Raw genomic sequence first — 13419 nt, 5'->3', positions numbered from 1 at the left:
CTATATTATTCTATTTTTCTTATCACACAAGGAAAGTCAATTCTCTCACTAATGAGTTTATTTCTTAACAAAAATATATGCCACAAAAAAAAAAAAAGTAAGAGTTTTTTTTCCGTAGCTACCATTACAAAAGGCCATCATCGTTATTGGTTAATATTGAAGGATTCTTGAATGATAGAATCTTGCCTTGGTTCAAGTAGTCAAGATTACCGCTGGATTTTTCTACTCTTGACATGTAAAATAATTCCTATATGATTCTGATAAATTTCAAATTGGAGTTTGAAAGGTATGTTTATTAAACTCCACACTTCCAGTACTGTTATCTATATTGTCTTCGTAATTCTACAACTTAGAACCAGATAGATGGAGGCTTACGAGCACAGAGCGCAGTGATTTAACACTGAGCCAGATTAATATATAAGTCATACTGTAGCGAGAAATCTGGTTCCGAACAGACAGAATGGAAGGAAAGGATTAATGCAGCCAACTCCAATTAGTTTAGGACAAAGGCGTGGTCGAATTGAGATGTAGTTCGTATCCCGAGCACAGAGTATAGTGGAGGGTCCAAGAAAAGTGGGCTCAGTATTTTATATACGTATTATTTTGTGTTTTGAGCTTTTATACAACTCAAAATATAAGTAAAATAATATTTTAGAGTTAAAACTCTTTTATTCATATAAAAATAAAATTCATGAAACCTTTAAAATTAAGATTCATAATCTTTCTTTTTTACTACATGGATATTTTTAGAGCATTTATTTTTAAAATATTATTATATTCTCCTTCTAAAAAAATATTTATTTAAACATTATAGAGTTTTTATTTTTATAAAAAAATAATCTTTTACAAATATTAGCTACAAGTTATATTGACCTACCAGACATCAAGTATAATCTATTAATTATCTTGATTATAAAAAATAAATGAGATTGCTAAGATCAATTAATTAACCAATTATTTAACTTATAAATTTTATTTTTAAATTATTTGGAATTTTTAATACATTGTTAGTAAAGAATAATTTATAAAGTAGCGTAACTAAAAAAAAAATATTGGGATTTGGGTAATTGTGCTCCTACGAATAGCAAAACTTAACAGATTGTGCTACTACCAGAAGCATAATTCTATAATTCAATTGGTCACCGCTAAGAATACTGTAACCATAAAAAAGATTTGTAAAAGTCGCGCTGTCAAGTGTAGTTTCACGAACAAAAAAAGCATATTTGCGCGTGAAGGTTGCATTACACAGTTACACAGTGATGTATCCTTCATAAAACATTTTCACGGTTATCCTGTTAAAGCGCAACCTTCACAAATTTTTATTTTTATGTTTGCTGTGTGTTTTTTTTTTTTTAGTTTAACGTGGGTGTTCGGGCCAGCTTGCGCGTACCTCGATTAATCCCACGGGCCCTGAAGTTAACGGTCATGTAAGCCTCCAGTGGCCATCATATGAGCAACCACAGAGCTCGAACTTGAAACCACAGAGGGAGCAAACATCTGATCTTAGTAGTTCAACCAGTTGAATTGTACTGTTATGAGCGGCGCAGTTTTTTAAGCTATGTTATCCTCCTATGCTAGTTTGTAAATTATTCTTGTTAACCGTTTATTTAAAAAAAAATTATAGAAAAAGAGAAGCTCTTCGTACATTTGACAATTTCGTATAGGAACTTGGTTTTTTATTTGGATTAATCCAGTGAGTCATTTAATCGGCACATAAAAGAAAATTAATTTGATCTAAAAACTGGCTGACAGAGAAATCACAGGATTAATTTTTGTTTCACAATTGTATGATGACTTGTAAGAGAAACGAGTTTCTCAAGTTAGAGATCACACTCATAAATAATTTACCATGGATTTAAAGCAACGTGCCGTGGAAATAGCCAGGCGCGAAGAAATGGAGGCAAAAAGTGATTTCCTCCACTGGGTCAGGCTGTGATAATATTCCGATTTATACTCAAATAAGATTTTTGATTTTCTGGCAGAAACTAATCAAACTCTATTTGATCTCCCGAGTAATAATGTAGAGCATGCACCGGATGCGATTATTAGCATATGGATCCGATATTGCAGGGTTTTTCTAGGACTAATTAGGGAACAAATGATAACAAATAATCGACTCTGGCATGGTCAACAGGATCGTCATCTTTGTTCGCATTTTCTTAGCATCTCAATTCCCTAATGAAACTAGCTGTGCTGACTAAGGCAACGAAAATGAATTTACAATAAAAAACCAGAAGATAGAACTAACACATTAAATTAAAGAGTTGACACATTCATGGAGTCGAATATAACTAATTAAGCTCCAAGAGCAATTAAACTTCAGTGCGCGCACGTATATATAAAGGATTATGACTGGAATTTAAAAGCGATATTGGAGTAGTACTGGACACATTAATTTATTTGCACAAAATTAATTTCAAGATATATATCTCAAGGCTACTTGAAGAAGCCTTGAGCCATCTTGAAAGCTCCCCCGAGCCCATCTCCAGACTTGTCATCATTACCACCAGTCGAAGGCGGGACGGGAGATTCATGTTTTTCAACAGGGGCTGTGTGGCCAGAACCAGTAGTGCTGGGGGTGGTGGTAGGCTGGGAACTAGAATGGTAATGGTGGAGATAATTCTCAGCCTTCTCTATATACTGGCCCAAGCCTTTCTCTTCCAGCTTGCCATACTTAGAGGCAGCTTCAAGAAGATCTTCTGCAGCAGCAGCTACTTTGACCTTGTCTATCTTGTCTCTTTCATTACCGAATGAGGCTTGAGCTGCCTCGGACACTAACTTGGCACTCGCGAGAAGCTCAGAGGCAGAGGGTTGACGGTCATGCTCGGCGGGTTTGTCCTTTGGAGCTGAATCCATGGATATTGTTATTATTATTAGCTAGGAAAAAGCAGTGAGATTCAAGAGAGGATTACAGATAATTTATTGTTTGGATAATCGGATAGACGGTAGAGGTATTCGATTAATATATATATATATATAGCGTGATAATTTTGAGGAGGGAAAAGGAGAGTACAGATGTCTGGAAAGGCTGCCAGTGTAATCAGTTGCGAGTTATTTGTCCTCCCCGTGTACCCTTTCAGCGTCGGGGACGTGTCGCCTTCTTGGTTCCTCAGGCACCAGCAAGAGCCAGGTGGGATACGTGTCGGCTCACGATTGCGGTGGATATTGCCGCGTGATAGGGAGTGGAAGTAAATTCGTTTCCGGAGATCAGGCATCTAAGGGGAAGATTGACAGTTAGAAATGTTACAAATTCATTCGCGTGGAAATATTCAATGGGATATCTCAAAATTAGCTCCCATGGATTCACTTAATTATCAATTTAGTCCCAAAGTTTTTATAAATCTGTAAATTCTCCATCAATTTTCCTCCACATTGATGCTGTTTTATTGCATTTGGACAGGAAATATTAACATATACTGACTGATAAAAAAAAAATACAGGTGAGAAATGGGTGAGACATGAGAGATCTAATTGATAGAGTATTTTCTTTTGGAATTCAATTGGGAATGATTTTGGGTTCCAGATAGTGTTTCCTAAATTTTGAACAAAATTACTTAATATTAATTATTTGTTCATGTTTTTTTATTATTTTAATGTACTGATTTCAAAAATAATTTTTTTATAAAAAAATATTATTTTTATATATTTTCAAATAAAAAATACTTTTAAATAATAACAACTTTTAAATATCTTTTTATGTAGTTCAAGGGTTTTTCAATATATATATATATATATATATATATATATATATATATATATATATATGGCTGAAGTTCATCACTTGCATGTTTGAAAGTAATAAGCAAAACATGTTAAGAGCGTCCTCGAGGCAGAATCACGGGCAGTGGATGTTTGTTTAAAGCTTGCCTGGAGTCTGGGAATTAGAAAACTTCTGCCGGAGGTGACAATGCGTACATCAACTGACCTCTGAGCATGAGAAAACTGAGTCTTATTCCATGTTGATGAAACAGATTAGAAAGCTTGTCGTTAAGAATTGGATTGTTAAAGTTGGTCATAAATACGGGGAGACTAATTTACAGTGCAGATGGTCTTGACGATTTTGGTGTTACGCCATGACGACGTATTTTTCGTAGAGGCTGCGATTCTCCGTATCATAATTATGAAACTCAGTCCGGTGTTGTACATCAACTTGAAACACAATCAATCCAGAGCTAGAATTAAACCGGGTTAAAAAAAAACAAGAAAAAAAAATCTAGTATGACCCGGCTAACCTAATGATTTATTTGCAATTTATTAACTTTTATTTTTTAAATTAAAATGATATTATTTTAATTTTTTTAAAAAAATTAACCTAAACAACCTGGTTAAAATTTAAAATTCAGATCTTAGACCGGATCAGTAATGGAGAGAGGGGGGTTGGAGCAGTGAGGATGTGTAAATAGTTTTCTTTCGTGGCTGGGCCTTTGGCCCAGGATAAAAAGAAGTAGGTCGTTAAAAGCTCGATCGTGATTAATGGTGTTACTTGCCTTCATCATTCTATAAAATTTCATGTATTTATTTTTTACACTGTGTGTGTTTCCAGTGAATTTTTTTTCAGAAATATCAATCGCTAGGAATTTTCAAATATTTTTTATTTTTATTTCATAAATCTTAATTGGTGAGAAATTTTTTTATTTTTTTATTGAATATTTTAAATGATTATATATTTTATAAAATTTGTTTTTTGATTTCTTAAAAATATCCCAGAATTTAATAAATAAGTATTTTAAAATAATTTATGTAAGAATTTTGAATTTCTCATTCCTTAAACATTTCAAATTTTTATTTTTATTTTTCAAAAATTCACTTTATCTATTAAGTGTTTTAAAAGGCTTGATGACCGAGTATTGGAGAAAATTATTTATTTTCTTAAGAAAATTAAATTTTTTTAAATGCGTTAATTTTTGAATTCTTAAGAACTTCCCAAGTTATAGTTAGGATTGATTTTATAATTTAATGTAATTTAGTCTAATTAAATTAAATTACCTGGGTTTTATAAATACAGGATACAGTTTGACCAAAACATTTTTAAAGGAGCATATTTATTGAATTGATACAAACAAATGAATGATTCTGAGGATTCTTTTTTCGACACCTCTACGATTAAAATTCTTACAAAGAAAAAAGCATTTAAATTTTTTTTTTTTAAAAAAAAAACTTTTCCACCAGACTGCACCGCACCATAAGGAATAAAATGTGACAACGCTTCTAAAAAAAGTAAAAAACGATGAAAGCTAACATTTGACTGTAGAATGCGGCCACACACATCCTCTAGGGAATGTTTGGAAACGCAGCTGTGGTTGAGTTTCCAAAAAATTTAATTTTTTTTTATTATTAAAATTTAATATGGTTTGTACGTTTTGGATCGTTTTGATGTGCTGATATCAAAAATAATTTTTAAAAAATAAAAAAACATCATTGACATGCATTTTGGCACGAAAAGTTATTTGAAAAGCACCCGCAACCATACTGCCAAACACGCTCTAAAAGGCGCAGATGACATTCAATCGCCGTCGAGTGTTTGTCACGTGCAAACATATTTTTTTTAATATTTTAAGTTATTAAAAGAAAAAAAATACCCCTAACTTCACTTGAAAATAACAAAAAAACCAAGATATAAAGATAAAAATACCCTTTGAAGGAAGTTTTAAAATCACTTGACACTGTTTTTTTCTAAATTATTAAAGGGTATTTTTCACTGTTCATTTTTAAAGGAAATTATGATAAAGCTCCTGAACAAAAAAAAACAATTTCCTAAAAAATTATTTTAGTAATTCCACTGTTTAAAAAAGCAAAAAAAAAAAAACATTTATGTCACCAATAATTTTTTTAAAAACATTTGTGTCCATAAAAAGATGAAAACATCCTATCCTATTCCAAGGCATCAATTTTGTATTGCAAGGTATAAAGTAGAAAAAACACCGTGGATTTGTGAATCCACAGTGTTTCTCTTCGTGTGCTAGAGTTTCTTTTAATTTTAATTTTAATTTATAAGAGTATTCTTACTTACAAAGATCGGAAGCTGACCCAAAATGGATGGCCTTAAATGGAATTGAGAGGAAGATGAAGGAGTGATTTTGAAATTTGACAAATGATAAGAAAATTTCATTTTTTTACCACCAATTCGTTGTCTGTCTGGCCAGTTGAGCTCTGCATGTTGTAAGCTCACCAAGGCAGGCAGGCAGCCAGCAATCCTAATTCCCATCCAATTTCTTAAAAAAAAAAAAAAAAAAAAAAAACACAGCACCAGATGATTGATTAACTCAATAAATAAAAATTAAATACCATGTCCAATCCCTAAAAGGTACGTAAAATTCTCTTCTTTCAGATTTATTTCCCTCAGATTTTCTTTATAAAATCGATTATTTTACTCAATTTTCGTCGCGGAATTTAAAATTTAGGTTTTCAAAGCACAAAACTTGACTGAAGGTGACATTAAAATTCTTCTTTGCTTTTAGCTGTTTGCTGCAATTAATTGATTTGATCAAGCGTTGAATTGGATGGATAGAAATTGAGGATTTTCTGCTGTTCTATTACCTACGAGTAATATTACTACGAATTGTGTAATTGGGTCGCAAGCTTCAGCTTTTATAGCAGACTTTTTTTAAAAGGAATTTAATTGCTTAAAATGTAGAGCAAAATGTGATTAGGTCTATTTTTGTTAGTTTTGATAGGAATTTCTGATCTTATTTTCATTATCTGTATATGTGATGTGATGATTTGGATTTTGAGTTTGATTTTGCGTTTTCCTGTTTCAGGGAATTATTCCATTAGTGTGATTTTGTAAACAAAAATTTGTAGTAGGTGGTTGTTGGGTCAAGGAGCCCAACAGCTTCAGAAACTGAGAATTTAATCAGTAGCCACAGAAAATGTACCAACGTGTGCCTGCGGCTGTAACAACCCGAGGTGGATCGCCCACTGACAATGGGGATTCAGTTGTGACTTTGGATCAAGTTCCGCGATGGAGTGATGCTGAGAGTAGATCTTCGTTCGGTTATGATAATGAAGACCCTTCATTTACAAATCCATTTTTCCCTGATCCTTTAACGTCACCTTCTGAGGGGGAAAGCAGTAGCTGTGGGATGGTATCGAGGTTCCCAGTTGATCATGAGATCAACTCAAAGATATATTTATGGAGGGGCAACCCTTGGAATCTTGAGGTGGATGCTGTTGTGAATTCTACAAATGAGGTGAATGTTGGGTACTCCCCTTTATTTGGTTGAACTGCATGGGCAGTGCTATCCTTGGAACTGATGATTGTTGACTTTTTACCTTTTGTACCCAAGTGATCTATGATTATCTAGATTTGACATCTATGGTTAGAAAGTGGAATGTCTGAAGAAACCTTTTGCTACTTTTGCAGCAGGTTTGGATAGCTATATGTTAGTGGAGTTTGGTTTTTGGTGAACCTGATACAATATGAGACTTTGAACCAACAGCTTCCACATGTTCTACAATGACATCTGAATTTTAGAACCTGCAATCTGAATTTTTTTTCTGTGGTTTGGTTGTGGGGCTCATATTCAGATTTTAAGGAATGTGAACTCTCTTTTGGGATCATGGAAAATCTTTTAAGCTCCCATTGCACCTGATATAATACGACGCTTTAGAGCACCATAATTATTTTATCTTTGTCCTCAGTGGATGCACTTGATCTATGAGTTATATGCTTGCTGCTGATGTTGAGAAATTGTTTTTGACTCTATGCTTAAAGGGAGCACCAAGCCAAATTCACCTTCTCCTCTTGGTGCATCCATCACTAATCTGTGTGCTCCAGCATCCTTAGTAAATTGCATTGCTGTAGCATTTCAAACCCTATTTTCAATTGCATCGAGCTTTCAAACATGAAAACCAAGGAACCAGCAATGCACTTATATCATCTCTAATTTCCTTCTAATTGATGGTTTATAGTTACTGGACGAGGCACACAGCAGCCCTGGTCTGCATGCAGCAGCTGGACCAGGTCTTGCAGAAGAATGCACAACACTGGTATGATGTCAATTGGTTGCCAGCTGCTAATATTTGAATATTTTCATTTGATGTGGAGGTTATATGTAATGTTTATGAGCACCAGTTACAGGGATTTTTAATGATCCATACACCACACACACACACACACACACAAGCTCCTTATCATGCAAAGTTAGTTGATAAACAATACAAATTTTACTGCAGTAAATCTGTATTCATACTCCGGGGCAAATCTAGATATGTTCAAAACACTTGTAGTTGCTAAAGTTAGCTTGTTTGATTATTAGGTCATTTTTATGGAGATAAGAAAATACAAGAGTGGGACTGACTTGACATGCATTTGTGTGTGGGCAGGGTGGATGTCGAACAGGGATGGCAAAAGTTACTAATGCATATGACCTTCCAGCTAGGTATGCATGCTGGCTTGTTCTACTTGATACGAAGCATTAATTTATTTTTGCATTATATCACAAAAATTTATTATCCTGTGTTCCATTTCTCTAACCTGCCCTTGATTCAAGAATTGACAATGGAGAAATTTGGTATATCGCTTGTATGCTTTAGTGTGCTCTTTTCTTGTTGGTTGTTGTTTTATTCGGACGGATTGCATCTGTGTCATTTCATTAGTGTTTGTTTCTTATTCACAGAACGAGTCAAGATAAATGAACGCTGTATTATAGTGGGGAACCCAGTTATACTGGAGAATTAACAATAGCTTCTCCAGATTGATTGTTGTTTCAGTCTAAGCTTGTGTTCCTTCTTCAAAAGTCATGCATGATGACTCATATTTACCATATTTACATATTGCACACTCTGCAATATCAATATATATTTTCTTTAAATTGCTTTCCATTTCTTGTCCTTAATGTTTTGTCTGATATTTGTTGAATTCTTCCAACTTATTTGTTGCATTACATCAGGTTCTCTTTTTGGTAGCTCTAATTTATATATTTTTTGTTATTTGAAATAGAAGCTAATGTTTTGCTTAATATCATGGCAGGAGAGTTATCCATACTGTTGGTCCCAAATACGCAATGAAATATCATACTGCTGCAGAGAATGCTTTGAGTCACTGCTACCGCTCTTGCCTAGAGCTTCTCATTGAGAATGGGCTTCAAAGGTTGTAATTCCATTATTTGCTGGTCTTCTGTTCATTTATTGTGCTTTTATGATTTTTAAAAACACCGAGGTAACTTTAACTTGACATACAAATGCAGCATCGCTATGGGCTGTATATATACGGAGTCTAAAAATTATCCGCGTGAACCAGCCGCACATGTGGCTATAAGTGAGAAATTTTCCTTTCACTACAGCTCTTTGTTTAGCTCTCTAGTGCTTAATGTGCATGTTAATATCGATCCAGGGAATTTTTTTCTTATTGTTAGTAAATTAATATTGTCTATCCATTTGAGCTATCAGAGAGAATTTATGTTGTTTTGCTGGAATAACACAATAACTTGCACTTCATGCACATAAACTCATTCATTTATTCCCACGTCTATAAATTTTTGTGTATATTTCTGATATTGTCTGTGTTTGGAGAGCTGAATGTTTCTTATGTGATTCATTGTCATCTAATTGATTTCCTGTTTGGTTTTGTTCAGGGACCGTCCGGCGTTTCCTTGAGAAGCAGAAAAATAAGATTACAGCTGTTGTTTTTTGTACCACCACATCAACTGATACTGAAATATATAAAAGGTGCTTCTATATTTATGTTCCTTTCTGTTACCTTAGAGATGCACAAATGGCTACAACCCAACTGAATTTGAGCCATAGCCCAAACTAGTTAGGGCAAGATGCACATTTTGTCATTTCTTTAAATAAAATAACGATGCCTCAGTTGAGACATGTCACATTTGTTATATTTTTCTTATGTAACCACTATTTTGTAAGAATTCTATCAACTGTGGTCATTGTTCCTTTTACCATTTTCCAATGTAGATTGCTTCCACTGTACTTTCCTCGAGAAAAACATGAAGAGGAGGTGGCCATCTCAAAACTTCCTGCTGATGTTGGGGATGAGAATGGCGAGACAATAATAGATGAGCGCAAAATCAGAATAAAGCCTTTGCCTAAGAAAAATATTCCGAGACCTTCCCAACCTCTAGCGGACCTTCCTGTCATTGATGTTGGCTTGGTACGAAGGTTAGTTGACTTAATTGCAATACAAATTAAACATTCTTTTCTGTTTTGTTTTCATTTTTCTTGTTTAAGATGGTCACTTTTCAGTTTAGATCACTACACTTTATTTCTTACTATTTTTAATTTTTAATATGTGTTTAAATGGAATGAACAGTACAATGGCTAATGCTCAGGATTTTCTCAAAAAGAATATGCTCTTTCTTGAAGTGTTAATCTCATACAGTGGTTCTTTGAATATGACACTCACACACATGCTCGTCTAATCAATCGTTCCATTTTACAGGAACTCATCGTACTTGGATTCGTATTTGGATCCTGCCTTCATGTCCGTAATTAAGGATCCAGATCAGAGACGCAAGGAGCAATGGGAAAAGACTGCTCAAGCACAGAGTGGATGGAATTGTGCCAAAATATTTGGATTCGGTGATCTTGGAGGCCCTACATTGTCAGCCGCTGAAGAATATTCTCTTCATTCAAGATACCTAGCCAAAGCAAATTCTCTTAATCTTTCTGAAATAGCAGAGATGAAAATTGTGTAAGCATCTGTACATCTTCATTTGCATGCACTTTAGATTTTAATTCCTTTTCTTTTAAAGGCAAACTTTGCATTGCCTAATTTGATTCCTGTTGAATCAACGCGATTGGTGTAATGTTCATTGGTTGTGGCTCTGAATTATCTTTTTGCAGCCTCTACATTCAGATCTTCTCATTATGAATTAGTCCACCTGGCTACATAACCTTTTGCATGAATTGCATTTCCTTCATTGTACAGCATCTATCACTTTCATTAATGCTTAGTGTTTATGATCTCAGATTGCATATAATTGAATTTAGATCTTTTCTTGCTACTTTAGTTACCGTGGTGGGGTAGACAGCGAGGGCCGTCCTGTGATGGTGGTAGTGGGAGCGCATTTTTTGCTGCGATGTCTTGATCTAGAGAGATTTGTGCTTCATGTGGTAAAGGTAGTTCATTTTCTAGCTTTATTATTCTCACTTATCAGCTTCTTGATCTTGGACAATGCTGTCTTCAGATATCCTTATTCTTATCCTGTTATAATTTTCTTGACTTTGCTGTTGATTTAGCCTAACATTATCTGGATTGTTAAATTTCAGGAATTTGAGCCCTTGATACAGAAGCCTTATACGATTGTGTATTTCCACTCTGCAGCCTCTTTGCAAGTGTAAGTATTGCATGGCTGACTTTCTAAACTACACTTACGTTTGCTTGAAATTTTGTCTTTACAATAGATGATTTGTTGCTCAAGTGGGAGAATTGAAACATTTGTCAATGATATATCTGCTCAATGCTGATTTTTTTTTCTTCCTCATTTGCTAAATGTGGGATTACCTTTGGCTTTTTTTTTTCCCTTTTCCCTGATTATGGTGATTGTTTGTCACCAGACATGTGCTCATAAAGAGGTACCTTTATACCTTTATGGAGAATTTGATCAGAATTATATTCTTGGAATCAGGAATTTGGATTCATAAAGCTCAGGAATTTTCAATTAGGATTTGGATAGATCAGGAATTTTCAAGTTCTTTATTTGAGTTTCTACTTGCATTGTGGGAATTGCCCACCATCCTTGTCTTGGCCACATACTGGTACCTTTATGGAGAATTTGATCAGAATTTTCTCTATCATAGGATAATCATATGACTCTTGATATTTGTTCTTCGTACAAATGGGTTATTGACCGGAGCTTTGTTATTCCACCTGTTATTTTGTTTTCAAGTTTATGGGAATGGTGTTGTTTGTCTGGGCTGGTTTATAAATTTTCTTTTTGAAGTTCATCCTTCTGAAACTGCCAGCTTTCCTCATTTTATACGTGCCTGCCTCTTTGATAAACAGTCAACCAGACTTGGGATGGATACGAAGGTTACAGCAAATACTCACTCGGAAACACCAGCGAAATCTGCATGTATGCAATATATGTTCACCTCTGTAAATGCATATATTTGTTTTCTTAGATCTGACCCCCTCATCTACTTTGTAGGCGATATATGTTCTTCACCCAAATTTTCACCTGAAGGCCACAATTTTCGCTTTGCAAGTATTTGTTGATAAAGTGGTATGTATTTTTATTTTGAGTTTTTGTCAATTGAAATCTGAATCTATTTTGCAAGTTTACTGCTTGAATTTGACACTTAGACCTGGAAGAAAGTGGTGTACGTCGATCGGCTCGTGCAGCTGTTCAGATATGTACCTCGTGAGCAGCTGACCATCCCTGACTTTGTTTTCCAGTTGAGTTTTCTACTTCTCCTACAATTCATATCCCTTGCCGTCTGTTTGTGTTGATCGTTGCATATCCTGATAATGGTGTATGGTTGCAAGGATGGAGTGGACAAACGAAGTTTCGTATAAACTGTTGATGTGATGTTGTATGCAGGCACGATTTAGAAGTGAATGGAGGAAAGGGTCTTATTGTGGACCCCAGAACAAAATATGTGTATCACCGACCGTAGGCATCATCAGAGATACAGTTTCATCACGTGATTTTGCAAGTCAGATTGTGATCTTTAATTTTCTTCCCGCCCCCCTCCGAAGGTGCATTTGATGTTGCCTTTGTACAAATTGTAGCGGTTTTTCTTTCTTTTTTAATCGGGGTTGCATCTGGTGTTGAAACATGTATAAATAGCATCTCATTTGTTTATTTTATTTGTTGAGCAATGAATGATTGCTTTTGACAATGGAAATAAAAGCTAGCTTGTCCCTTATTATCTTTGGATGCTTCTCTATAAAATGTATGTAAGCTGCTGTGGAAGGTGGGTGAGTTACCGGTAATGTTTGAGATTCTTTTACCTACTATTTTTTAAAGTATTTTTTATTTAAAAGTATATTAAAATAATATTTTTTAATATCAACATAAAAAAGTAAAAATAATTTCAAATACAAACATGTTTAAACAAATTCAAAAGCAAATCATACTTTCTTTAACACCGAGATCGAAATTTCACTGCGAAGAGGATGGAACCCGAAGATCACAGGCTTCTGTTCAGGGAAAAAGAAAAAAACATTATAAGCTTAAGGCCCAAGCTCCAACTGAGGATCCGGTTCCGAATCTAGATGAACTAAGGACATTCAGCCCATGGAGGGATCTTTATGAGTTGTTTCCTAGTAATCATGCTATGGCCCATGGAGACGTGTTTCGAAGCTGAAAATTTTCTCATTTGGGCCTAGCTCATTTATGGGCTAATATTTTTATTTATTTTTTGTCAAATGAAAAGAAAATGATATACCATCCACTCAACATATTTATAAATCTTCATCGTTTTAGGAGAAAGAAAAATAATTGATGGCGAGACGGG

The 13419-nt window shown here is 34.5% G+C and overlaps 2 protein-coding genes across 3 annotated transcripts; one reads left to right on the top strand and one right to left on the bottom strand.

Moving 5' to 3' along the window:
- Positions 1-2276: 2276 nt before the first annotated feature.
- Positions 2277-2996, bottom strand: LOC7498204 (nodulin-related protein 2). The gene has a single exon (XM_002311292.4). It carries the CDS (start codon positions 2854-2856, stop codon positions 2437-2439), a length of 420 nt encoding a protein of 139 aa, XP_002311328.1. The 5' UTR covers positions 2857-2996; the 3' UTR covers positions 2277-2436.
- A 3037-nt stretch (positions 2997-6033) lies between these two features.
- On the top strand, positions 6034-12833 carry LOC7498203 (uncharacterized). Of its 2 annotated transcripts, none has more exons than XM_024605938.2 (15): positions 6034-6304; positions 6759-7190; positions 7912-7989; positions 8326-8381; positions 8972-9091; positions 9189-9259; positions 9576-9669; positions 9913-10116; positions 10397-10648; positions 10968-11076; positions 11227-11294; positions 11963-12032; positions 12108-12182; positions 12272-12354; positions 12501-12833. In XM_024605938.2, the coding sequence occupies exons 2-15, from the start codon at positions 6870-6872 to the stop codon at positions 12574-12576; spliced, it is 1677 nt and encodes a 558-aa protein (XP_024461706.1). In that variant the 5' UTR covers positions 6034-6304; positions 6759-6869; the 3' UTR covers positions 12577-12833. The 2 variants fall into 2 exon arrangements, with proteins under 2 accessions (XP_024461706.1, XP_024461705.1); XM_024605937.2 differs by having other exon boundaries at positions 6037-6304; positions 12263-12354.
- Positions 12834-13419: the final 586 nt, after the last annotated feature.

The sequence above is a fragment of the Populus trichocarpa genome, chromosome 8 (genome assembly GCF_000002775.5).
Source record: "Populus trichocarpa isolate Nisqually-1 chromosome 8, P.trichocarpa_v4.1, whole genome shotgun sequence".
In the NCBI taxonomy this organism is placed as follows: Eukaryota; Viridiplantae; Streptophyta; class Magnoliopsida; order Malpighiales; family Salicaceae; genus Populus; species Populus trichocarpa.
This window is presented reverse-complemented; position numbering and strand designations above follow the sequence as displayed.

What these genes read in the sequence shown, in the direction of transcription:
- LOC7498203 (XM_024605937.2), top strand. Translation starts at nt 6,870, where the DNA reads ATGTACCAACGTGTGCCTGCGGCTGTAACAACCCGAGGTGGATCGCCC. An exon ending in TTGTGAATTCTACAAATGAG is followed by an intron (nt 7,191 to 7,911) that starts GTGAATGTTGGG and finishes GATGGTTTATAG; the next exon opens with TTACTGGACGAGGCACACAG. An exon ending in AAGTATTTGTTGATAAAGTG is followed by an intron (nt 12,183 to 12,262) that starts GTATGTATTTTT and finishes TTTGACACTTAG; the next exon opens with ACCTGGAAGAAAGTGGTGTA.
- LOC7498204 (XM_002311292.4), bottom strand. Translation starts at nt 2,856, where the DNA reads ATGGATTCAGCTCCAAAGGACAAACCCGCCGAGCATGACCGTCAACCC.